The following is a 24,136-nucleotide window of genomic DNA, read 5'->3' on the forward strand; positions in this document are numbered from 1 at the left end:
GTTATCCACATAGGGCCTTTATTTTCACGTGAGATTCTGTGAGTAGTGAGCAGATGTAGTAGGTGGCTCATTGTTTGCTTCTTTTAACACCCCCTCTCCCCCCCCCCCCCCCCCCCCACCCCCCCCCCCCCCCACCCCCACACCCCAAAAATAATAATAATAATAAAATAAATAAATAAATAAAGGTTTTAATTAAATTTTATACTTATAAAGAATGATTAAAAAAAGACCTTTAAAAATCATGTCATATAATTGTATTTTGAGTACCCAGTCAAGTTCTTTTAGGGTTTTAAGAAAATCGAGCTCCTTACTTTAACTAAGTTTTTTATCAAGTCACGTAAAATGATTGAAATTTGGAATATAGAGTTTTCAACCACAGATTAACAGTAGCAGTGGGGGTAAATAACATATCAAATTGAATTCAATAAAGATCACATATCCAGAAGAAATTTACATTTCAGAATCAAATCCAATATTCCAAAATCCTTCAGGAGTCATAGGAGGAACATACCTATACCGATGCCTAGAAACACCATCGTGATGCTCGCAACGGAAATTAGAGTTATCATTGTTGTTCTTACCTCCATCAGGAAGAACAGCATCATAAAATTTCTTGCACTGCTTGCATTCAAATCCTTTCAGATTCTCCCTATCAGCTTTCTTCCTTACGGGTTCTACATACTTAAAACCTCTATCATCTGGTCTGGTAATTGAGATGTGCTGCTTGTGCAGGGCAGGTTCACCACTTATATCCTGTGTTTCATCGTCCGAACTGTCAAATTCCATGTCTTTCGGAGCTGGAACTGCAAAATCATGGACTTCTTCCTTTAGAACCTTGTTCAAGTTCCCCTTAAAATTCTCAATTGGTGTGTCAAGAAAATCATCGTGTGGATCTGTCTTCCCCAGTTCCTGACGCGAACGAGTATCTCTCCAACAAGAAACTGACCGCTTTGTACCAACTAGTGGTTCACTGCTAGGGTATTTCACAGGACGAGAGGAACCGGTGGTAGGAGGAGATTTGATTTTTGACTTGGAACTTGAGTTTTCAATCAAGATGTCTCCTTTGTTATTGTCCAATTTGTCTTGCAAACTGTTCTCATCCTTCTGTTCGTTTGTCTTGGATACAACACCGGACATTTCTGGATCCTTACTTTCAGGACCTATGATACCAGAAAATATAAGAACGGATTACTCCTAGTTTTACAACAGCATTAAGTACATGCAATCATGCCACCAATGCTTAGAAAAGTTGAGACAAACCTTCCTTTTAAAGATGTCAACCTACCATCCAAAAATAAAGATGTCAATCTGACATTCTATAGATTTTAAATGAGCAAATGTCATAGTGAGTTTTCAAGAATTTTTTGGAATTTGTGGATTCACTAGAGTTTGCCTGTGCCGTAGGCACGGGCATCCTCTTTGGGGTTAAAGGGGGTAAAAGAAAAAAGATAGTAAAGTTAAAGAGGTATTATTGAAAAAGGAAAAAAAAAAAAAAAGGAAAGATAGTAAAATTGGAGGGATATTATTGAAGAGGTGGGGAGGAGGATAGTTAAGGCAATATGTGAGGTAGTGTAGACCCCACTCCACTATAGCTAGAGTGGGAAGGAGAGGAAAGGCAATAAAGTTGGGTAGTGTGGACCCCACTCCACTATAGCTAGTGTGGGACTTTCATACCTCAAAACTGTAGACCCATTGTTGTGTTTTATTATTTATAGATTTACACAATAGAGTAGAAATACAACAGAAGCAATAGAAATCTTGCCATTAGCGATTCTGGGATTCTGGTGAAGCCTTGATAAATAGCTTTCCTCTTCCATCCTGTTGCCGGGTAGCATATTTTCCGTAGTAAGACCAAACTTGTTGCGTAGAAAGTTGTTTTGAGATTTGAGAACATTGTATTGAGCTTTCAAACTTTTAAAACTATAAACTACATCCATTCTTTTTTTCTTCTCAATCATTGTCTCGTAGTTACTCAGTTCAATCTGTTCCCGTAACTCTTCTTGCAATTTCTTTCCCTCAGCCACTTCTCCAGTTTTCCGCTTGAGCTGCCCTTGGAGCTCAGCAACCTCTCCATTCTTCTCTAGATTTTCTACTCTGGCCAGAAGCAGCTTCTTTTCTGTTTCATGCTCATTCAACATCTGTTCATTATTCATTAACTTTGTCTTCTCCTGTTCGAGGGAAACAACCAAATATCGATTTTCTTCAAGGGCTTGTTGTGCCTCAAGTTGAAGTTTTTCTATTTGGCTTAGGAGACAACTTTCTTTATTTCTCCATTCATCTTCAGCAGCCTTTCTGGCCTCATTATTCATTAACTTTTCCTTCTCCTGTTCAAGGGAGAGAACCAAATGCCGGTTTTGTTCAAGAGCTTTTTGCTTTTCAAGTCGAAGCTCCTCTATTTGGAGTAAGAGACAGCTTTCCTTCCTTCTCCATTCATCTTCTGCAGTTTTCATGGCCTCAGCAAATCTTTTATGCAAGCTTTTAGATCTTGATTGGAAATTCGGGAAAATCTGGCTACAGAAAATATATTCCATCTGAGAAATTCTGTCTTTTACTTCCTGAATTGTGGCCACCAGTATGGTACTGAGCCCAGAGAAGTACTTTGCATCATCATTATCAATGGAATACCCAAGCTGTGGATAGGTCTGTACGCCCCCTTCCATCGATGGAATTAACAAGAGGACTGCAGAAACATGGGACATAACAATATCGTCACTATCATCAACATCAAGCAAAGTATTTACGTCAGATACCTTTGATCTATGAAAGCTAAACATAATAACCCTCCTGTGAAATCACTTGATTAACCTTCAAACTAAGGAGTCCTGAGTGCAGACTCAATAATTATGTTGATCCGCACAATAGGAGTTTCTGATAGGAAAAACCATCGCCCTGTGCATTTTAAGTGACAAAAGAGCATGCACAGTATAAAGAATGATAAAATGTGAAACTGATGTACTCTTTTCTAAGGAAACTGATAAGCGGATATTCCCAGGAAAAGAGCAATCATTGCAGAGTGTAATTTTTAGTATTGTTGGCTTCTTGTTTTATTGGTGTAAACAGTTCAAAGAGTTTAGAGATTTCTTCTTTGAAGATTTTTTGTTTAGGTGGACTTTTGTCTGTAAAGGGTGATTGGCTTTTTGTACTCTTTTTTTTTTGTATCCCTTGAGGTCATCTTGCCGTCCTATCAATAAAACTTTCGCTCATCAAAATATATTTATGAAACTGATGTAAAGAAGATTTTTATGCTCCTTACATGACATTTCTCTGTTTTGCTGCAGTTTATTTGAGGAAGTTTTTTCATTGATACAGTAATAGGTAGGGGAGTAGATGGGCCAGGCCTCAACATGACTTTTGTTGGGTTTCGAATAGGCATGAGCCCAGGGCAAATCTCAATACTTTTCAAATTCATCCCTGAAGCATCTCATAGGCCAGCCTCGGTTGTAGGGCAGATAAGTCATTACGTAACTTCTATCTAGACTATACTGGTTGAACACGCCATAATCTGAATAAAATATCAATGCTCTATTTTACCATTCTTCTGTGTCTATTTTTGTTGTTGAAGATTCTTCTTCTTTGTCTTTCTAGCTTGGCAATCTGGAAATTATATCATGTTATTAGATCCATCATAAAAGGTACTTCTTGCATTTGTCATGCTAGTTTAAAATGAGAGAGCAAGGTTGGCTCCATTATCACAATTCAAACGGACATAAGGATTGAAATCATCTTACACTTGCAGATGACATTCAGACCAGAGTTCAGAACTAATTTACCCTGATTGTTACAAAGCAAACAACTTCCAATCCTAGTGACACTTTGTCAAAATCTCTAACTAATGACACTCAACTAAATAAATACCTGGGAGGTCATTCCATCCTCCAAAACCTCAACTAGAAGCTTACAGGATTAAGGATCTCCAAAACAATAGACTGTTTGTTGTTAGAGCAGCAGCTGACACCGTTTGTGATCTAATCTGGCTAAAAACTTACATCTGACAGCACTATTTACAATCCCATGGACATCTATTTCATAATAAAGTTGCAATTTCTTCAAATGAACAATTTGAACACCTATTGATCCTAACAACTGATTGCAGAGTTGATCATTCGGACCTTTCAATTCATAGATGTGGATCTCGGACCTATGAATGGGGATATTCCCGATACTCACAAAAAAAAAAAGGAAGTGACTTGGACAAAAAGAAACGAAGTGACTTAGAAAAATCTTGTTTGTCGATAACCTCGGACCAATCAATCGAATATTGATTAATATGATATATCCAACAAATCTTTATTTTATTTTTTATTCTTCCAGAGAAAGAAAAGAAAACATCCCAAACTGGACCACCCCTTTTAGTGAAAAGATAAAAGATGGAGTCGATGTTTTTCAAATAATTTGTTTCTTGAGCAAATTGACAATGGTTTATATCCATGCCTGGCCTCGTCTATCTATTTAATAACCAACAATGCGTGTTATATTACAATAAAAGTAGGTCATTTTGAAATCATTAACCAGATAAACATAATTGTACTCATATGCATTTCTCGCATAGTCACATGTGTTGTATCTCTGTTGCATCAATTATTATATTTTTTTGCTTCCCTAGCAAACAATTTAATCATCAACAACTTGAAAACATTTCTAAATTAATAAAAAATGCAAGAAGTTGCTAACCATTGTTGATTTGAGGCAACTTAGCAGGTTTTATTAATGCTTTGGTACGAATGTTGGAAAAGGGTTTGGTTTTGTGTAGAAATATCGAGGGAAAGTGTTGGGTACTTGATGACCAAAAATTTACCAAATCAAAACCCCATGTCTCATCAAGTGAAACCCTAGCCCAATTAATTACAAAACATAAGTAGCAAATATATGTAATCATTCACATAATACCACTCCTCAAGCCATAAATTGAGTGAGAAAAGTGACCAATCTTAAACCTTTAATCACTGATCCATCCAACAGCTTACACAGCAAAAAACCATGTCCTAGAACAAAGATAATGAACATGAGATCGAAAATTAAACGAATCCACCATCAATGTAGTAATGAATGCAAGGCTGTCTCGCAATTGAAATTGATTTGGGTTATATTCGCTCTAGAGCAAGTAAATGAGAACATAAATAGAGATCTAAATGGTGTTTATGGATAGAATCACCTGGAAAACCCTAATTTCTTGGATTTGCAGGAAGAGAAAATCAGAACTCCTGTAGATGAAATCAAGGTCTCTGAAATCTATAAAAGAAATCCAAAAATGCGAGTAAGAACTAAGAAAGATTAAAGAACAGTGGAGCAATCCTGAATCTGAGATTTAAATCTGGAAATTTACCTTTTCTCTCTCTCTCTCTCTCTCTCACTCTCTCACCAAGCTTCTCTGGTACTCTTACCAGTCTATCTGTCTGCTAGCATTTTTTAAGTTTCCCTCCCTACATTTCGTGCGAAATCACACGTGCGAACTTTTTCACACGCGTCGGGTAATTTTCTTTCTAAATACCCCTCCAAGTTTTGGTGAATAATTGAGATACCCCTGCATTAATAAACTGATGACCATGCCCCTTGAACTCAGTCTTCTATGAGAGACCAAGTTAAAATGACCTAAATTTCCTCGCTTTCAACCACTAACCCAACCATCTTAAAACCTGAAGATCCTGTCTCTTTCAAACCTCGAGAACTTTCTTTCGAAGCAGACTTTCTAATTCTAAGAAGGTTCAATAGGTTTAAAGATAATTTAACCTAGAAATCGAAGAGGCTTAATATTATAGATTTTTGAGAGAAAAATCAAGAATTTTTAGTTAGAGATCAATGCACTTCTTTTTTAATGCAAACATTCTATTTATTTATTTATTTTTTCTTCTGTTTCCCATAATGAATATTTTTAAGAAAAAGAGTATGAATCAAACTCATGTTTGAATTGAAAATTGAACCCCACCCCGCACACTCTTCTGACGTGGGAATTGCTAGAACCATAGATTTTTTCTTAAGGATACACAACTTCACCTCCCCATAAATATGTGCGGTTGTGTATCCCGAGAAAAAAAAATTATGATTCTAACACATGCCACGTCAAGAGAGTATGGGGAAGTATATCAAAGGGGGAGAGTCAGAAAATTATTATTCATTTAGATATTATGCAACATCCGCAGGAAATTTGGCAAAGAAATAGTTTATTAAATCAATGAGAAATTACAATAATTAAGTTGATTTAATCTTATGATCCACTTCTTGTTGGACTTTATGGAACCTAGTTATGTTTGATCCAGTTGTTTTTCTCTATTTTTATTTCTCACAGGTTGAAAATTTTGGGTTGAATTCCCTACACTTCCACCCCAATCAAATAGAACAAGAGAAATCTTTCACGCTATTTTCACAACTGTCGTGAATCAAGCGATCTACCACCAAGAAATAATGCTTGAAGCTCTACTGTTGTGTGAAAAAACAAAAACCTTGAGACCTTCTGAGAGAAAATCATTTTCTTTTCTTTTTTTCCCTAATTTCAAATCTAAAAAAACGTCAAATACTGCCAATCCCTCTAATTGATGGTTTAACTTATCCTAAAAATCACTTTTTGAAGCATATGATATCTAAAATACCAAATTAAGTACATTCTAATACTTAGGAATTGTATTCCATGCATATTGTACAAGTTATATGAAGATTAAGAATCCTCGAATGATGATGCTTTTAATATCATCATCCCAACAATTTCAAATTCCAATTTCATTGATGTTGAATTTAGAATCTTCCTATCCATCGTCTTTCTTTTTTCTTTTTTTTTTTCTTTTTTTTGGGGTGGAGGAACAACCTCATTATTCTTTTAACTCTTTTGTTTTGTCGACCACTTAAGATCTTTGATACCTACTTGTTAGTAATCACCGTTTAATTCTTGAAAAATTCACGAATTTTTCATTTTTTTTTCAATGAAAGTATTATTCTCTTGATTATTTAACTATTTTGAATAATTCACGAATTTTAAGTTTGAAAAGAATAAAACATATTTTTTTTTACAAATTTTTATAAAATTCGGTGAAAAAAAAATACTACTATAATTTGTTGTATGTTGCAAAGAGTAAACTTGTAAGTTGTACCGTGTGACATAAGTCGACTTTGAAGTGACCATGCTTCAAAATTTTGGAAGAATCCACATTTTTATGTGACTCTCTACATTAATCTTTAAAAAAATAATGACATGACTCTTTACATTTATTTGAGATTATACCTTAACTTTCCAAACTGATGATTTGTCTTGACTTTGATCTTTTTAAAAAAATTAATGGAACAATAACCTCAATGTCCTCATTATCACCACCATCACCATTAACATCACCAATTTCATCATCACCATCACTATCATATAATTGGATTTTTTATTTTTGAGTTTTTGAAATGAAACGGATAATATACATATGAATACATGCCACATATTGTCCATTTATCAAATTTTTGACCGGATTTTTGCAATTCAAAATCGAATTGAACTTGAATTTTTCACAAATCGAATTTTTACTATATTTTGAATTGCTAACAAAGGAACTATTTCTAATAGTCAATGAATTAGATCAGAATCACTTTCAAGAATTTCTTAAGAAGTAGAAGGTACTATAGTGGGATCTCACTAATTCAAAAAGAGACGTGTTGGAGTGACCTCTAGATTGTACCTCATATCGCACATCTTGACGTGAAAGTGTATAGGAACCATAAATGCATTTTTACTTGTATCTCGACGAAAAGTATCCATGGTTCCTACTTCCTACACACTTTTACGTCGATGTGTGACATGAGGTACAAACTTGAGGTCACTTTTAACATTATTCATACGAAAAAAGATTACAAGTAATTTGATAATGTTTGAGTGATATTGCTTCGTAATCGAGTGATATTGCTTCTTGGGCCCGAAACAAGGCGGGGTCTATAAAGGACTATGAATCTATAGTGGATTGAAATGGCATGGAACCACAATAATGTAATAGTTTTCTTTGATAATTGTTCATGTTGAAAAGCTAAAGAAAAAATATATTTTTCAAAACTTAACACACACACACACACACACACACCTGGGGCCCCCACCACCGTGCAAACCATGCTTCGATGAATATCAAAGATAAAATGAAGATGAGGGCATTTGTATCATTTTCATGGGAAATTAGAGATTGAAGATGAGGTCTTTTGTATCATTTTCATCAATCTATTCAAGAAGACTGAGGTCAAAAGGGCATGTCATCAGTTCAAAACTACAGGGGAGTCTCTACTATCGACCAAAACATATTGGAGAAAGAACTTTCTTTGTAAGAGTTGAGTGACTCCACTTAGAACGATCGATTGACTTTGATTATTAGTTTATGGCATTTTACCAAAACAAATTTAAAATTCTCGGCAACTCCAAGAAAAGTCATTGAAATCTGTCCCAGCATTATAGATCTTCAAATTCTTATTTTCTGTGATAAAGTTGATGGAAAATACTCACTATAGATGGTGAATCATCAATCTCTTCAATCAATATTCTAATTAAGACGATACAATTATTATAAAAAATTTGTTTGTTTGATGAACTTTTAGGCCTAAGAAAGATCAGTAAAATTGGAATTACCATGAAAATCCAATCAGAAGGGAACCGACACCCCCACGCCCAGACATCAGAATGCGATAGCTTCAAAACTGTTGAAAGAATGATATAGAAGAGAGAACTTTTGATACTAGACAAGATTTCCCAATTTTATTTTTTTATTTTGATAGATTCAAGTGTGAAGGCTCAGAAGTTTCTTAAAAGAAAATCTTTATAAAAACTAATTGCAAAATCCTAATCCAATCATTGAAATTGGGAAAGGAGATCAGAGAAACAAAGTGGAGAGAAATCCCATCTGAAAAGTCCATTACATCCCTTATTATGAACCTAAGTGATTGATTCTTTGACGTGTGAGATGAAAAAAGAAGTCAACTGCAGTCCTAACCTTAGAGCAGAAAGCATCAGAAATGGATCAAAGTCCTTGTCAAAATCACTATGTAGTTTGATGCCTAGAGTCCTCGCCAAATACCTCGGTGTAGCACACTGGGCAGGCCTGAAAATAAATTATAGATATATGTTCATTACTGAAACGCACAACTTGGGCGTGAAAGCACACATATTTACTAATCATGGTTACAAGGGAAAGGGTCTCGTCAACTGACCTTGTTGATGCCAAGCCATCTGGTGCCACAGTCAGCGTGGTAGACATGTTTGCATGGCAGAGTTATCTGTCGTTCCCTTCTTTTATATTCCATTTGGCAAATCACACACCTGTTTGGCAACCACATTTACAAGTTTTATATCGATAACCTGCAGAACAGTAAAGCATATATATAGGGGTGGCGTTCTGCAGCCAACGTTAGGGAGCCAATTTCGTCCTATATAGCTTAAAAGTTTCGGATTGAGCTGATTTTTTGTGAGGATGATCTCTAGGGTGAGGAGATCATCCTCACAAAAAATCAGCCCAATATGAAGCTTCTAAATCCATCAAAAGTGGTTTACAAATTATCAGTAAAAATCCATGGTCCACAATTCTAATCACTTTTGATGGGGTTAGAAGGTTCAGATTGGGCTGAATTTTTGTGAGATCATAGAGATCATCCTCACAAACAACCAGTTCAATCCAAAACTTTTAAGCCATATAGGACAAATTGTTGGTTCCCTAACGTTGGCTGTCGAACCTGACCCTCTATGTTATTTTTTGCCAGAAAGAAATTCAGAGAGATCAAAATAAAACATTAAAATGTTTCAATCATATCAATATCGGCAGTCTCGGTTTTTCTCCTCATCAACATGTTGCCTTGACACAAAATTTTAAAACTTGCTTACAACTAACAAGAAATAGATCCCAATGTTAAGTTACTCGCACTGCGCACCAACTAGTTTTCCCGTTCTCACTACCAACCTCCTTACCTTTTCTACAACCAATAATGGGTATTATTGATAACTAAATATGAGTTTTGTAGATGCCATTTTAGGTATCCATCTTGAGATCTCGATCCAAAGAAACAAGGGATTTTTTACGTGGTTCAACAAACGTTCCCACATCCACGGGCAAGGGGAGTCATTCCACTATAATGAATCTCCTTGTTACATGATCTCCTCTTTCTCTTCTTTTTTCCTCTTTTTTACAATGGCCTTGAACCCTTTGTATAATAAAAAACTCTAAACCTAGAAAAGAAACTATAACCATAGTTAAATTATAATTTTCACATTTACACATATCCACATTTAGTAATTATCTAAAAGGGAATAATCCTCTTTCTTCCCTCAAATTTGGATTCTTCCCTAATTAGATAGAGTTTCTCCCAAACGTTGCCACATGCCCGTCTCGAGATTTTCACTGATTGTACGACATGAACAGTCCAGGTGGGAGAGGATTTTATCCTTCCACAAGTTTCATAGAGTTATGAGGTCAATCACAATTACAACTTATTTCCCAAAAAATTATCAAATAAATAAATAACTTAATTCCTACAAACATGGAACCAGATCATCCCAACATCTCTCAAAGTGTCAAAACAACCACTGGTGCTAAATACCTAACTGCTTTGACTAACCCTTCTAATGTAATTAAACAATTAGAAGGTATGATGTCTTTAGTCTATATTTAACTAAAGACACTTCAATTTGTAAACATAAGCCAAAGATCATGTATGCATGAATTGATGACAGTTTCTTGTGACACATGGTTTCAGACCTCTGGCGATTGCGAGTTCGACTGCGTGAGTTAACACAGGATGGTCCAGGTCTGGGACAAAACCCCCCCTGCAACTAGGAATCAACCTTAACTAGGGATTGACATCCCTTTGATTCTCCCTTGACTTGGTCTGATTCAGATTTGACTTTCTATTGACTAGGTATTTGACTCATTTTTTACTATGCGACGGCCAACTCAATCGCATCTTGGACTTGTCTCAGCTTCGACTCGACTTTTATTTATCTTTTGCCTTGCATGAACTTTTTTGAGTCTGGATCATCTCGACCACCTCATTAATAAATTTTCTTGCTGATCAGAAGAAAAAATCATCTGGGTTTGTCAAAGTCAGTCAACTTAGTACCAACGCCGGACAATGTGACCTGGTTTTTTATTTATTTATAAAAATCTGAACTTGGAATCCGGAATTTAGGAACCATGATTATGAAATACAGTCGACAAAATAGCCCCGCCCTTAGACTTAATTTATAGAAGACCAGCTTCAACAGCAAACCAGATAGGCTTTGCAAATAGACTTACTTTATCTAATAGTTGTTTTAACCCTTAATGAAAATAACTCCACTTCTTTTCCATTTAGTTCACATTAACAAAACCAATTACAATGCACTACTCTGTAGTCTGATTTTATGTAGTAACATTAATTTCATAATGTCATCTCACTACTGACAACAAAAGGTTTACAAAGAAAACAATGAGATGATTCATGAACCAAAAACTGAAAAACATGTTTTAATACCATGAAAATAGATAAGAATCCCGAATATTACCTTTCGCGGGATTTTTTTCTTGAAAAGAAGCGGTTACATTTGAACTTTGAGATTGGAAGTAATGAAATAAGTTCTTTAGAAAGACCGCGGCTATGAGTTCCAACTGCCTCACCCAAATCAAGTAATTCCTGCAATGTGAAAAGAATTGTTACCATTCACAACCAATAAACATGAGCTACGTGGAAGAAGAGAGAGGTGAAAAAATCTACGCAAATTACTACAATGAATTCCAATAACTTTTGATGTGAAATTTCCATGTAAATCGGACTAAAAGATCAGCTCTTGCGAAAAGGAAACAGACCAATCTTTGGTCAGAATATCTGGAGGCCCAACTACCATTAAAGTTCGATTTGGAGCTTAACAAAATGCACATATAAAACAGTGTAGTATACCTCGTACGTCATATTATCGGTGTCAACATTTCCTTGCCAAGTGTCCTGTAATTCTTACAGAAAAAGAAAAAGAACTTAATTAGTTACCATTGAAAAAAAAAATCTATTATCCTGACTAGGACATAGATGGGGCAAATCAGACTCGGAACCCATCCATTCATGTTTAATGGGCCTGGATCAGTATAACAGGATCCACCTTAAAAATGGGTAAGCGCCAGCTAGTTGTTTTAAATATGAATCAGAATCTGGTTAGATCCAGATCCATGGCTTATATCCGTTCAGATCTGCAGTTATATACCATGCTTAGAGTCTTACATTCTTTCCTTTATGTTCAACATTTGGCAAAAAGATGTAATGTCAGGGATTCAAGGATATAGGTGGAAATTTAACCTTTTTAACCTCGTCATAATCATCCCATAAAGTTGATAAAATAAAACATAGTAAATCCTTTTTTCGCCCTTGAACCCTAATCTTATTGTAAAGAACATTTAAAATTTTGTTTCCAATGAATGCTTTTGTTTGCAAGATTCATAAAAATCAGCATTTCAGTGATAAATGCTTTAAAAGAATATATGTTTTAGGTTATAAAATGCCTAACGATTACTTTTTGTCAATATATCACACATTTCCATGCCTATATGCATTTATAAATCCATCATTTTTCTCCCAAGCGTTTTTGGCTAGAGTAATTCTACCCTAAAGGTTGCATATCATGGGTTTTGGGGAGAAAAATCAAGGGATTTTGGCTAGAGGTTGAAGACGAGGGCCTTTTGATCAGTCTCTTAGAGAAGACCAAGGTGAAGGCCTTTCTCGGAAACCCAAGGACTCAATCTAATGAATATAGGATTTCCAATCCTAGCAAGGAAAAGGAGGGAAATGGATACGCAATTTAAGTGAGTAAACAGAAGTCTATACTCCATAGATACATATAGAATGTTGTGAGTCATCAGTTTGAAAACACATGGGGAGTATCTCAAATATTCATAAAAATAGAGGGGAACCATTCTAAGATTCCCCTAGAAATTATCAATGTTTCTAATTTTTTGTCTTTCTGATTTTGTTTCACTATGGTCCAGTTTGTCTCAAAAACCATTTCAAGATGAACTAGCACAGACCAAAACATACATCAAAACATGGATTACAGGCATGTTTCAAATCAGAATATTTGAATAGTATGTATCAGCTGACACATTCCGAAATGGTACAATATTTTAAACCATGATCGTAACTTTAAGGATCCCAATCCTCACCTCCCACCCCAACCCTGTCTCTTTTGTTTTAAGCATACTTTTGTTGGGCTTTCTCGGTAGGGTACTGGGCTTAAGGGGACTAAATTGAGGTTTGAGGGTGCAGAAGGTTCCATGTCTTGTGCCACCATTTCTTTACAATGGCAAAGGGGCATGCATGATGCTAACAAAGAGATTATAGCCATGTCATGCACAGGCTTCACGAATCTTGATTGTGTAAGTTTGCCACTAATGGTGTTTGTTTGAGTTCTATAAGCTATTTTATTATTCTCAAGTCCTTCAAATATTTACTTCACTCGGAGAGACCAATGATGGGATCAAGTTTTAGTATACAAAATCAAAGATTTGTAGTTCTATGATTATGCAGATGTGTTGTTCAATGATAGAATTTAGGGTTGTTCAGGGTCTTTAGTTTTATAAATGGGATCTGGATCTGAATCAAATATGGCATAATGATTTAGAATATGGATCAGATATTGACCTTGATCACTGGATCTAAGTTGGATCCAGTGTATTTGGGCTCAAATCCACCCAAATCCAACCCATTTCATGCCCTAATACTATGAAAAAATACATGCTTATGTTGCATTGAAAATTTATGCTACGTGTCAATGTGATCCTTGAAAATAGAGATTGGTCATTTATATGTTTAGTAGCTACACCTCTCAATACAAATTGTTTCACCCTGTGACAGCCAATAAGTAAGCTTCATACCTGAGAGTTACTAACATTATGAAAGATTCGAATGCCTGCAAAACATGAAGGTGAAGTGACAAACCTTGGACCAGTAATATAATGTCTAGTCTTCAAAATAAATACAGAATGAGTAAAAAAAAATAATAAGACAGCATGCAATAATAGCTGCAAAATCACGACTCCTTGTGTAAGCCATAATTAGAAAATTCACATATTTTCCAAAGTATAATATGCAAATTCTATGTTTTTTGTTGTTGTTGAGAAAACGTATAATTCAGCCTTAGCATTTAAAGAAACAGAAACAATATGCGTTCTTTTTCAACTAAAACATTCTATATAGTATAGCATACATATCTTCCTATGGGAAGCCAAAAAGATCGATTGGCATAAAGGCAAGAGAAAAAAATAACAAAAAATTAAAAACATAGTGGGTCTGTTGTCCATCTTCCTCTACTCCTGAGTAAACAAACAAGATCTTAAACCTCTGAAAGACTTTGGTGTGTTCTAACCCTTTCCAAGAACAACTGTAGCTATCTCCATCATCATCTCTGGTCTAAATTCAATATGGTTTTGGTGTTCTGATGCAAAATGTTGAAAATGACTTATTCTTTTAGATAGGCTGAGTAAACTAAACTAAATTGGAACAGTATAATGAGTCTGTAAGTATGGCTAATCAATGGATATTACACCAAACCATGTTCTCATAAGCATGGTTGGACCCCAACATTTTTTCCATGGATATCTTTTAACCTGCAACCAATACAATCTAATAATCGTAACCAATCACCTGTTACATTCATTGGAACAATTAAAAGAGACTACAAAATGAGTGCTTGTGGTCACTTGATCAAATCAATTTCTGGCATAGATGATCAAATAGCTGGGACCTATGTAACGATGACTAGGCACTTTGAGGAATTTTTTTCCTGATATAGACTCATGTATTAGAATCAATAAATCCTAACACAGGGTGACACATAAGGCAGTCTATTTTAATGATTTTCTATGAAAAAAAATCTAAAAGAGGCTGGTGTGTTCCATCATACTATTTTTTATTGTTTGATATTATAAATCTGCTTATGTTTATTAAGTTATTGCATAACACGATGGTGAATGGGAATGTATTTTAGTTTTACCCCCTTTGCAAAATAGCCTGGTCTAACCCCTTGACCAAGTTGTTGTGGTTTGCGAAGCCTAGTAGTACTAGTCAACAAGGAGGTACTGTAAATCAAGCCACTCCTTCATGCCAATCGAGCGAATGAAATTTTCCAAGGGTATTTTCGTAATTTTGCTAATATTATGTAAAACCCTAGTTAGGTATCCTGGGGTATTTATATTTCTCATTTTTTGGTGAAAGAATGTAATTTGTAACTGCAAGTTTTCTCTTCATAGTGGAATTGGTGTGATTCGTATCATGTACCTCAATCTTGAGGGAACCACGTAAAATCTCTGTGTTTTCTTTGTGTGATTGCATCTTGTCTTATGTTTGTTTTTTGATTTGTTTTCTTGTTTTGATTGCTCCTATTTTCTTAACAAAATTCAACACCAGTGACTGACGATGAATTAATGGTAAATGTATTACAATTGTTTCATCATGTCTTGAAATTTGAATGAAGTATACCATGTCAATAGTTCCATGAATTTCCACAAAACTTATAATAAGCACTATATAAAGTATAATCATTTCCAAAACCAAAATATCACAAATAAAGCCATGCTTTTGAGTTGAGAAGATCTAGGACCATATGAAATCCATAATGGAAAAATCCAGTGTCCAACATAAGACAGCAAAATCTAAAGCAAGAAGTTCCAATGGATATATGAAATACAAGTCTACAACAACACAGAATATGCTTCTGCCATGCCTAATTTTAGAACTCCACAGTCCCCATATTAGACAGAAGATATAGGATAAAAACTGAATTTAAACATAGGTAAAGAAGCATATTTTCTGTACATGATATTCCATAGCTATCAAGTTTCTAGAAACTTGCAGTTTTGATTGGTGAACAATCTAAAGAAGTGACAACTAAAACCTGGTTACAGATAATATCACACCTTGTTTTTAGTTTTTTCCATTTTATGAATGACAATAACTTCGTTGATGTAATGAAAACTACTAGTGTCATACCAATAAAAAAAGAAAAAGAAAATCTGAACAGTTGATCTTTTCACAGATTCACGCAATTTTCAACAGCGGAAGTCTGATTACACCAATTGCAAGAAATCCATCAGACATGGTTCCTTTACTGTTCCATCCAACAAACTATACCACAATCTGGAAATATAACAACAGAGAAAACTCACATTCTTCTGGGCTGGCATGCATAACTGTGCTGGAACTTCCTCCCTCATGCACAACCAAGGGTGTCCGATCTCTGTTATTCATTCTTGAAAAGTTCTCTACAGCTCTCCTGTGTCTATCCATTCCTGGACGATGATCATCTACCTCATAAGCATGACTACGACCATAATATGGAGTATCCCATGGGCTAAATTCGTAAAAACCCAAATGCATTGGCCAGTAAGCATTCTCCTGCATAAACAGCCGAAAATGAACATCAGTGAATCAGAAATACATCACAAGATGATGATATCTTATCAGAAATACAGAAAGATCCGAAGAAACAGGAAACTCATTCAAATCCCCAAGTGATTAAAAGGCACCAAAAGAACACAATGGGATTCCTTATAATTAACATCAACGTGAAAATGCTGGTCTAGGGAACTTTGGATTTCTGAAAACGCATAAAAGATGAACGAATCACCTAATTAAATAACCGCTAAAAGTACCTGATCATGCATTGCTACAGCGAAAGGAAAATCGGAATGTCCATAGGTCAGACCCTCAAACAAATCCATAAAACTTTCAGTAATTGTGTAAGGAAATCCAGTATTAATGTAATCAAACTCTAACTGGCGGTTTTCGTACATTGTCATCGTTCTGTAGAAAGGAAGATTAAACACATCAACACCATGAGGATCATGAAAAAACAACCATGAATAAGACCTAAAACATCGATCAATTGATACCAGTTCTTATTATAAAAAATAAAAACAAACAAAAAAATGGATTCCAGATTCAATTGAGTCAACATCAATTTATGTAATTCCAACAGTGGAACAGCCTAATGAACAAATTCTTGGAATCCCATCTAAAGCTCAATATTCAAAATTAACAAAAATTCCACTGAGAAATAATACTGTAGTTAGAAGAATTACACGGTAACAGTGATTTATACAATAATCTTCCTGCATTTTTTTTTTTTTTTGCAAAAATAATGTAAGTTTATACAGAAATCAACATTAACACCTCAGTTCATTGCTTCTTCCAGAATCGATTCAACTAAATTTCCCATTATACAAGTCCAACAATGGAACAGCCTAACGAAAAAATTCTTGCAATTCCATCTATAGATTGATATTCAAAATTAACAAAAATTGCACTATGAAATAATACTGAAGTTGTAAGAGTTGCACAGTTTCTGCACACAAAAGAAAGTCACATAAGAAGATAAAGAAATCAACATTAGCACCTCAGATCACTGCTTTTCAAGGATTGTTTCTGTCTTTCCAAGTTTCCATGATTTTGTATACCAGTCTTTAATGGACTCTAAGAACAATACAAAATTAGTCCAAAAAGCAACAAACTCACTACAACAGCGAGCATTTCAATTTTTCTGTTTAATTTAGTTATAAATATAAACTAAATTTCTCAATTCTAAGTAACAGAAATCTAAACTCGCAACTAACTGAACCTGCATTGATCGAGCTCTTATTTCCACCTCAAACAGAAAAAAAAAAAAATTTTAAATCTAAGAATCCAAAGAAGAAGAAGAAGAAAAAACGTTTTCTTCAAACGTTTCCTTAAGAAAAATGCGTTAAAGACTTAAAGGAGAGTCGTAAAAACGGTCAATCTAGGGCAAAACAGAACAAACTAAATACCTTATTTAACAATCAGATTCAAAATCGAACACAGCCATTGGAGATCTCATTCAAAGGCGAATTCAAGCTATCTCTTCGAAGTTCTAGAGTTAAAGTCCACGAGTGCAACTCGTTATCCACTAATTTTCATAGAAATTCTTCGTAAAAGAAAGAAAAACAGCTGAAGTTGATTGGTCGAAATTAAAATATTAAAACTAAGTGATGAGAAACAAGAATATAGAAATGGTGACAATCTTGAAGGCGAGCGCGAGATAGAGAGAGATTTGAGGACTTTAAATCCGACATTTTCTTCGTCGATGAGCTTTGGAGCAGAGTTTACAGGTTGATCTCTCTCTCCTCTCTCTGACAAATTTATAGAACTAGCATGGACTTCAGACTTCAGACTTCAGAAACACGCGACGCCATCCAGCCGAGATTACCGATATATCTCGATATACGAGATGGTACAAACGACAAAATTATAACTTTTAGTGGGCGTTTGCTTCGGATTCTACATGTTGTTGCTGGATTGTGATTATGGATTGTCAAAATCAAAAATTATAGAAATGAGTCGTGCTAGAGTGACTTCAAGTTGAAATCTCATATCGTGTGAAAGTGGATAAGAATTATAGATGTTTTTTCACTCCTTTAAAGCATCTATGATTCTCATACACCATTCACATTAAAAAGTGTGATATGAGGTTTCAGTCTGAAGTCATTTCAACATTATTCTATAGAAATTGATTTTTAGAATTTAAAATCTTATTTGGCTAATACTATTTCTACATTACTCAATTACACTTTTGAGATAAAAAAATATAAGTAAAAATAAATGTCGTTAGAGATTAAATATAATTGATTTCTAAGAGAAAAAATCAAAGATTTTTTTGAAAGAGTTGAAAATGATAACATTTATTAGGTTGTGTTGGAGTAACATTGAAATATACATCAATTATGACATTTTGAAGTGGTAGTGCACATATAACCATAGATGTTTTTCATCGAGTGCTTTTCACTCATATCTCGATGAAAAACATCTATGATTATGTGTGCACTACCATATCAGAATGTACAATCGATATACAATTTAATGTTACTTGAACATTATCCTTTTTTTATTAGTTTCCAAGTGAATTGTATGTTAATGAGTATATTAAAATTAAGATTACTGACAAAATTATGATGATTTTGTATTTTTATTTTAAAAATTATTATTATTATTATTGTTGTTGTTGTTAATAATTATATATTAATATTAGTTATTATTAGGGGTGCAACTTAATTCGGTTTAAACCGAGAACCGAACCAATCCATGAATTTTGGATTGGGTTGGTTCGGTTTTAATTAAGGGCGGTTCGGTTTCGAGTTAAAAAAAAACTAAGAACCGATGAATTCGATTCGATTTTCAGTTCAGGATTTGTACATAACCGAACCAAGTTAATATTAATAAAAATAAAACGTAATTTTTTTTTTAAATCTAACCCTTGTCTTGTCTCTCTTTCTCTCTCTCGTCTTTATGGCTGCTCCACCTGCCGGTTGGTCTCACTCTCGTCTCTGCAAGCTACACCACCAACTCACCACTCATATTTCTCTATCTCTCTCTCTCTCTCTCTGCTATTGCACCACCAGCTCATTTTTCTCTCGTCTCTACGACTGCGCTACCGGCTCATTTCTTTATCTACGGCTGCGACCTCTGTCTGCAATCTGCGACCTCCGGTTGCAACCTGCGATCTACCACTACGACTGACTGGTTCATATTTCTCTCTCTCTCTTGCAAAACAAACTAACAGATGAGGGAATTTCTGCTCTTGGCAACCCATGGAATTGAACCGAACCAAACCGAATTAAGGTCGATTTGGATTGGTTTGATTATAGACCTATTCGGTTCGATTTTGGATCTCATAGAATGGAACCGATCTTGGTCGGTTCGGTTTTGATTTTGCTTTAAACCAAACAAACCCGAACCAAGTTGCACCCCTAGTTATTATTATTATGATGTTGCTTTTGTTATTATTACTACTTCTTTTGTTATTAATTATAATTATATTGATATTATTATTGTTATTAATTATATTATTAATATGATTATTTTTAAAATATTATTATCATTATTATTATTATTATTATTATCATTATTATTATTATTATTGTTGTTGTTGTTGTTGTTGCAAGATGTATTTGAAGATCGTCATAAGTGGATGATCTATGAAAATCATACGAAATAGTTTGAGAACTGTTTCTAATTCTCCATAATTTTGGTTCCTGAACCAAAAGATTTGTTGGATTCTAAAATCCAAACCAAACGCCCTCTTAATTTCTCGCAAAATAGAATCTCTTGATTGTCTCTCTAAACTTCTTTGTTGGATTGTTGGGGCTTCTTAAATAGTTAAATGACCATTCACTTAAAAGGATAATTTAAACACTCTCCTTCATATTTAGATGAATAACTGAGATGCCCTTATATATTTTCGAAGTGATGTTACGGTCCCTTTGATGGTGGTGAGAGATTAATAGAAAAGTCATCAAAATAATCTAATTTTTAAGATTTATTTTTAATAATTGTAAAAAAAAAAATTCAATCTCTAGGATAGTTTTACAAAGTGACACAACTTCAATTATATTGTTATCACTGATTTGAAAGATTAAGCAATAGAGAAAATTGAATCAGTAATCAAATCATGTAGAATATTAGTGACAAACTCGTCACCAAAGGCTCAAGGATGAAGATGAGCCTTTTGAAAGATATGGATTTTTGACAAGTAGTTAAAGATGAGAGTACTTCATAGTCTCTCGTAAAAAGTAGGGGTGTCAATGAAATGTCTAAACTTTGATTCAAATTCAAAATCATATCTAAAAAATCAAATATTATCTGAAATTTTTGAATACTAGATTTAGATTCCAATAAATTTTAATATCCAAATGATTTTCGGATGGTGGCACATATGTTCAAATAATATCCAAATTTGAAATAATATGTAAATATTATAATAATTATAGTTATTATATAATATAAAGATTTTGTTTCTTCAAAACACGCGACCCTTTCTCCAACTGTTCACATGAACTACTCCACCTAGGACTTGCAAACCAAGCAATCCCGACGATGATCCCTCTGACCAACCTTGGTAATCGATTTCTTTCTCTCTCTCTCGCCCTCGTTGTCTCAATGACCATCCCAAGTAACTCTTCCATTCTTTCTCCCTGACCAAAAAATCTTGAATTTTTATTTATTTACTTTCAAAATTCATTGCCTTCAAGCCTGTTACTCTCTTTGGTAAATTCATTTTAGCCAACTCAATCTTATCTTCAACCATTGTTTCAACTTGTTCTTACATTTTTGTAGAAAATCTCATTGATTTTTTCTACAAAAGATTCATTGTTTTTCACCCTCAAAATCATGTTTTCCCTTGAGGTTCGTACGTCCAAAATATATAGAATATTGAGATTAAAGATGATTAGATTTTGGGGGAAAATTAGGGTTTATGGGAACAAATCTGGAGTCAAAGAACATTTCAAGTCACACAAAAGATTATGTTCAAGACGGGGGCGGAGCCAGGATTTTCTTGTAGTGGGGGCAAACTATGGTTAGTTGTATAGTTGAAGAACTTGATGGGAAAATTATTTATGCTGGAAAATACGATTGGAAGGAGTTGAGGGTGTGGGGGCAAAAATTGGAGGGAGATGAGGGTGTGGGGGCAAATGGGGAGAGAGGTGAGGGAGTGGGGCAAATAGGGCATGTAATTAGTTGAAACTATTGGGGTGCCTCAAAGTTCTGTGGGGGCAATTTCCCCCAGCAGCTCCTTACTAGCTCCGCCCCTGGTTCAAGGGGCATGTCTTTAGTTCGAATTCATATAAAATATTATCATATATCCAATAAGTTAATCGGATTTGTATTCAAATATTAAAGTATAATATTCATCGGATTACGTATTCGGATACCAACCATTTTTTCGGGTTCGAATTCAGGTATATAAACATCCGATCTAACTAGTATCCATCAACAACCCTAATTTAAGCCAATGTCAAGGGGTGTGCTAGAAGAGATAGGGGTATCTCAAATATTAACTAAAACTTGGGGGCATGCCTAAATTATCGAGAAATAAAAAAGCAAAACAAAAATAATTGACCCCCATTTGACATTGTAATAAAGAAGGGATCTCTTTGATTGGGCAGCTTAGACGTACGTCATGTGTAAATATATTATGCTACTCCAGTCAAGAAGTTTGAATTGTCCCTCCAGAGAGAACACTAATATATTTTGAAAGTTAATTAGTTACTTAATGAAAAAAAATTTGCTCAGAGAAATCTGAGGCCCACCAATCACATGTACCCACGTGTGTTGCATGCATTCCTAATTTACAAAACTACCCTTGTGATTGACGTGGCAAGCACTGAGGAGTCTGAGCTAAAAAAAAAATAAACGAATCGTAACCTGATTACTTCTTCCTCCCATGATTCTTTCCTTATGGTACAATCCGCGTGCATGTGCATGTGCATGTGCGTGCGTGAAATTTTACGGTTTCTGAGAGAAGGAGAATGCAAGGCGCACGCGCTACCATACAAATCATTAAACACTGTTGGCTTGTTTTTGACTTCTTGATTGTCACTGTTATTTTAAGAGAGATTTTACTGGCACACCAACTTTTACTTATAGTAAAACTTTGAAGTTTGAACAGATATTGGTAGAGATATTCACGAAAACATGCACGACTTTTGTTTTAATTATGATTTTAATTCAATGTTTATTTTATTTACGAAAACATGCATGCAATACACAGGAGCGGAGTCAGGATTTTCTTGTAGTGGGGGCAAATTATAATTAATTGTATAGTTGAAGAACTTGAAGATGAATGATTTTAGGAAGAAATTAAGAGGTTTTTGGTTAGAAGTAGAAGAAAATGATATTTAGGTCATTTCCGATTAGTATATGAGAAGATCCAGTCAAGAGACAATGTCATCAACAAAAATTTGAGGGAGGGGGAGGGGGAGGGGGAGAGGGAGGGGAGGGTGTGGGGGCAAATGGGGGATGTAATTAGTTGAAAATATAGGGGAGTCTCAAAGTTCTATGGGGGAAATTGTCCCCACCAACTTCTTACTAGTTTCACCCTTGACAGTACACTATTCACTTTTATGCATCTACGAATTCGTAGGTTTAAAATTGACGAACTTCTGATTATGAATTTATAAATATTAAAAGTGACGAACTTACAAGTTCGTAGATGTGTAAAAAGTGAATAATGTACCATGTGCATGTGCATGTTACGGGAATTAAATGAATAGTGTACCGAAACCAGAATTTTGGCATATTCAATGCACGATTTGGAGATTCGTGCATATTTGTATGTAGTTGGTGTGTTATAAGTAAAAATTGGTGGTATTGATAGAAATTTTCTATTTTCTAATGTTAATCAAATTACGTAAGGGAATTTATCACAGTGAAGAAGCTAGTAAGATAAATCGTATTGATAACAGGGCTCCATTTAAGACAGACCACTTAGGAATTTTTTTTTAATAAACCGTTGTAGGGATTTCTTTTTAAATGCACCTTGACTTTTAAGGTGATTTCTTAACCACCAATTAGTAAAACCTCTCTCTTAAGCCACCCATCATTTAAAAACATCAAACTCAAACTGTCGAGATTGACAATTTAAATAGCTGAGATCAACCATTCAAATCATTGATCTTGAGAATTTGAATCATCTATCTAAATGATTCATGCTGTAATGTCGAGATCGACAATTTGAATTGTTGATCTCAATGATTCATATTCAAAAGTTGAGATCAACTATTTACAATCATTGATCCTAGCGATTGGAACAAAGTTCAACTTGATACTTGCCAAGTTGACTCGATGTGTTGGTGCCTCTGATATTTAGGATTGAAACACCTTGAAATCGAGACGATTCGATGAGTACTAAAACTAAGCTAAAAGACAACTCTCTTTTTTATACTTTCCTATGCAATCAAATGGTGGAATTCTTTTTCCCATGACCGTTTTCTCAAGAAATCTATATTTCCATGAAAACTAATTCCTTGGAATCAAACAAATCCTATATCCATCATCTTCACCGCCCGAGAGAACAATTTTTTAACTTTGCTTTGAAACTTAATATCATATCTTCAGCCTTCAAACCTCATGGGTAAGATCAGATTTTTGGAAAGTAAAATACAGATATTTTTGGGTAGAAAATCAAAGATTTTCTGAAAAGGTTTGAAGACAAGGACGAAGATAATTAATTTTTGTGGGAAGATTATCAGGGATTTTTGATTACAAGTTGAGGGGAAGGGCATTTAGATCATTTCATAAAAGTCTTTTGGGAAGGCCAAGGTCAAAGATCATGTCTAAATCAGCCTAAAATAAATTGATCAAGTCGAATGACTATCAATCACCAATTTCA

General features: G+C 34.6%; 2 protein-coding genes across 3 annotated transcripts; both read right to left on the minus strand.

Moving 5' to 3' along the window:
- Nucleotides 1-393: 393 nt before the first annotated feature.
- Nucleotides 394-5,397, minus strand: LOC147396857 (protein gamma response 1). 2 transcript variants are annotated; one of them, XM_086452125.1, is made up of 4 exons: nt 5,324-5,397; nt 5,153-5,229; nt 1,763-2,680; nt 394-1,160 (listed from the first exon to the last, which is right to left on the minus strand). In XM_086452125.1, exons 3-4 carry the CDS (start codon nt 2,658-2,660, stop codon nt 451-453), a joined length of 1,608 nt encoding a protein of 535 aa, XP_086308251.1. In that variant the 5' UTR covers nt 2,661-2,680; nt 5,153-5,229; nt 5,324-5,397; the 3' UTR covers nt 394-450. The 2 variants fall into 2 exon arrangements, with proteins under 2 accessions (XP_086308251.1, XP_086308250.1); XM_086452124.1 differs by lacking the exons at nt 5,153-5,229; nt 5,324-5,397 and having other exon boundaries at nt 1,763-4,599.
- A 3,299-nt stretch (nt 5,398-8,696) lies between these two features.
- On the minus strand, nt 8,697-18,265 carry LOC147396858 (E3 ubiquitin-protein ligase BIG BROTHER-like). The gene is made up of 8 exons (XM_086452126.1): nt 17,760-18,265; nt 16,608-16,758; nt 16,122-16,350; nt 13,833-13,867; nt 11,872-11,916; nt 11,480-11,607; nt 9,157-9,265; nt 8,697-9,047 (listed from the first exon to the last, which is right to left on the minus strand). Exons 2-8 carry the CDS (start codon nt 16,752-16,754, stop codon nt 8,988-8,990), a joined length of 753 nt encoding a protein of 250 aa, XP_086308252.1. The 5' UTR covers nt 16,755-16,758; nt 17,760-18,265; the 3' UTR covers nt 8,697-8,987.
- Between the last annotated feature and the right edge of the window lie 5,871 nt (nt 18,266-24,136).

Source organism: Akebia trifoliata, chromosome 8, assembly GCF_017979445.1.
Source record: "Akebia trifoliata isolate Shusen 1 chromosome 8, ASM1797944v1, whole genome shotgun sequence".
Taxonomy (NCBI): Eukaryota; Viridiplantae; Streptophyta; class Magnoliopsida; order Ranunculales; family Lardizabalaceae; genus Akebia; species Akebia trifoliata.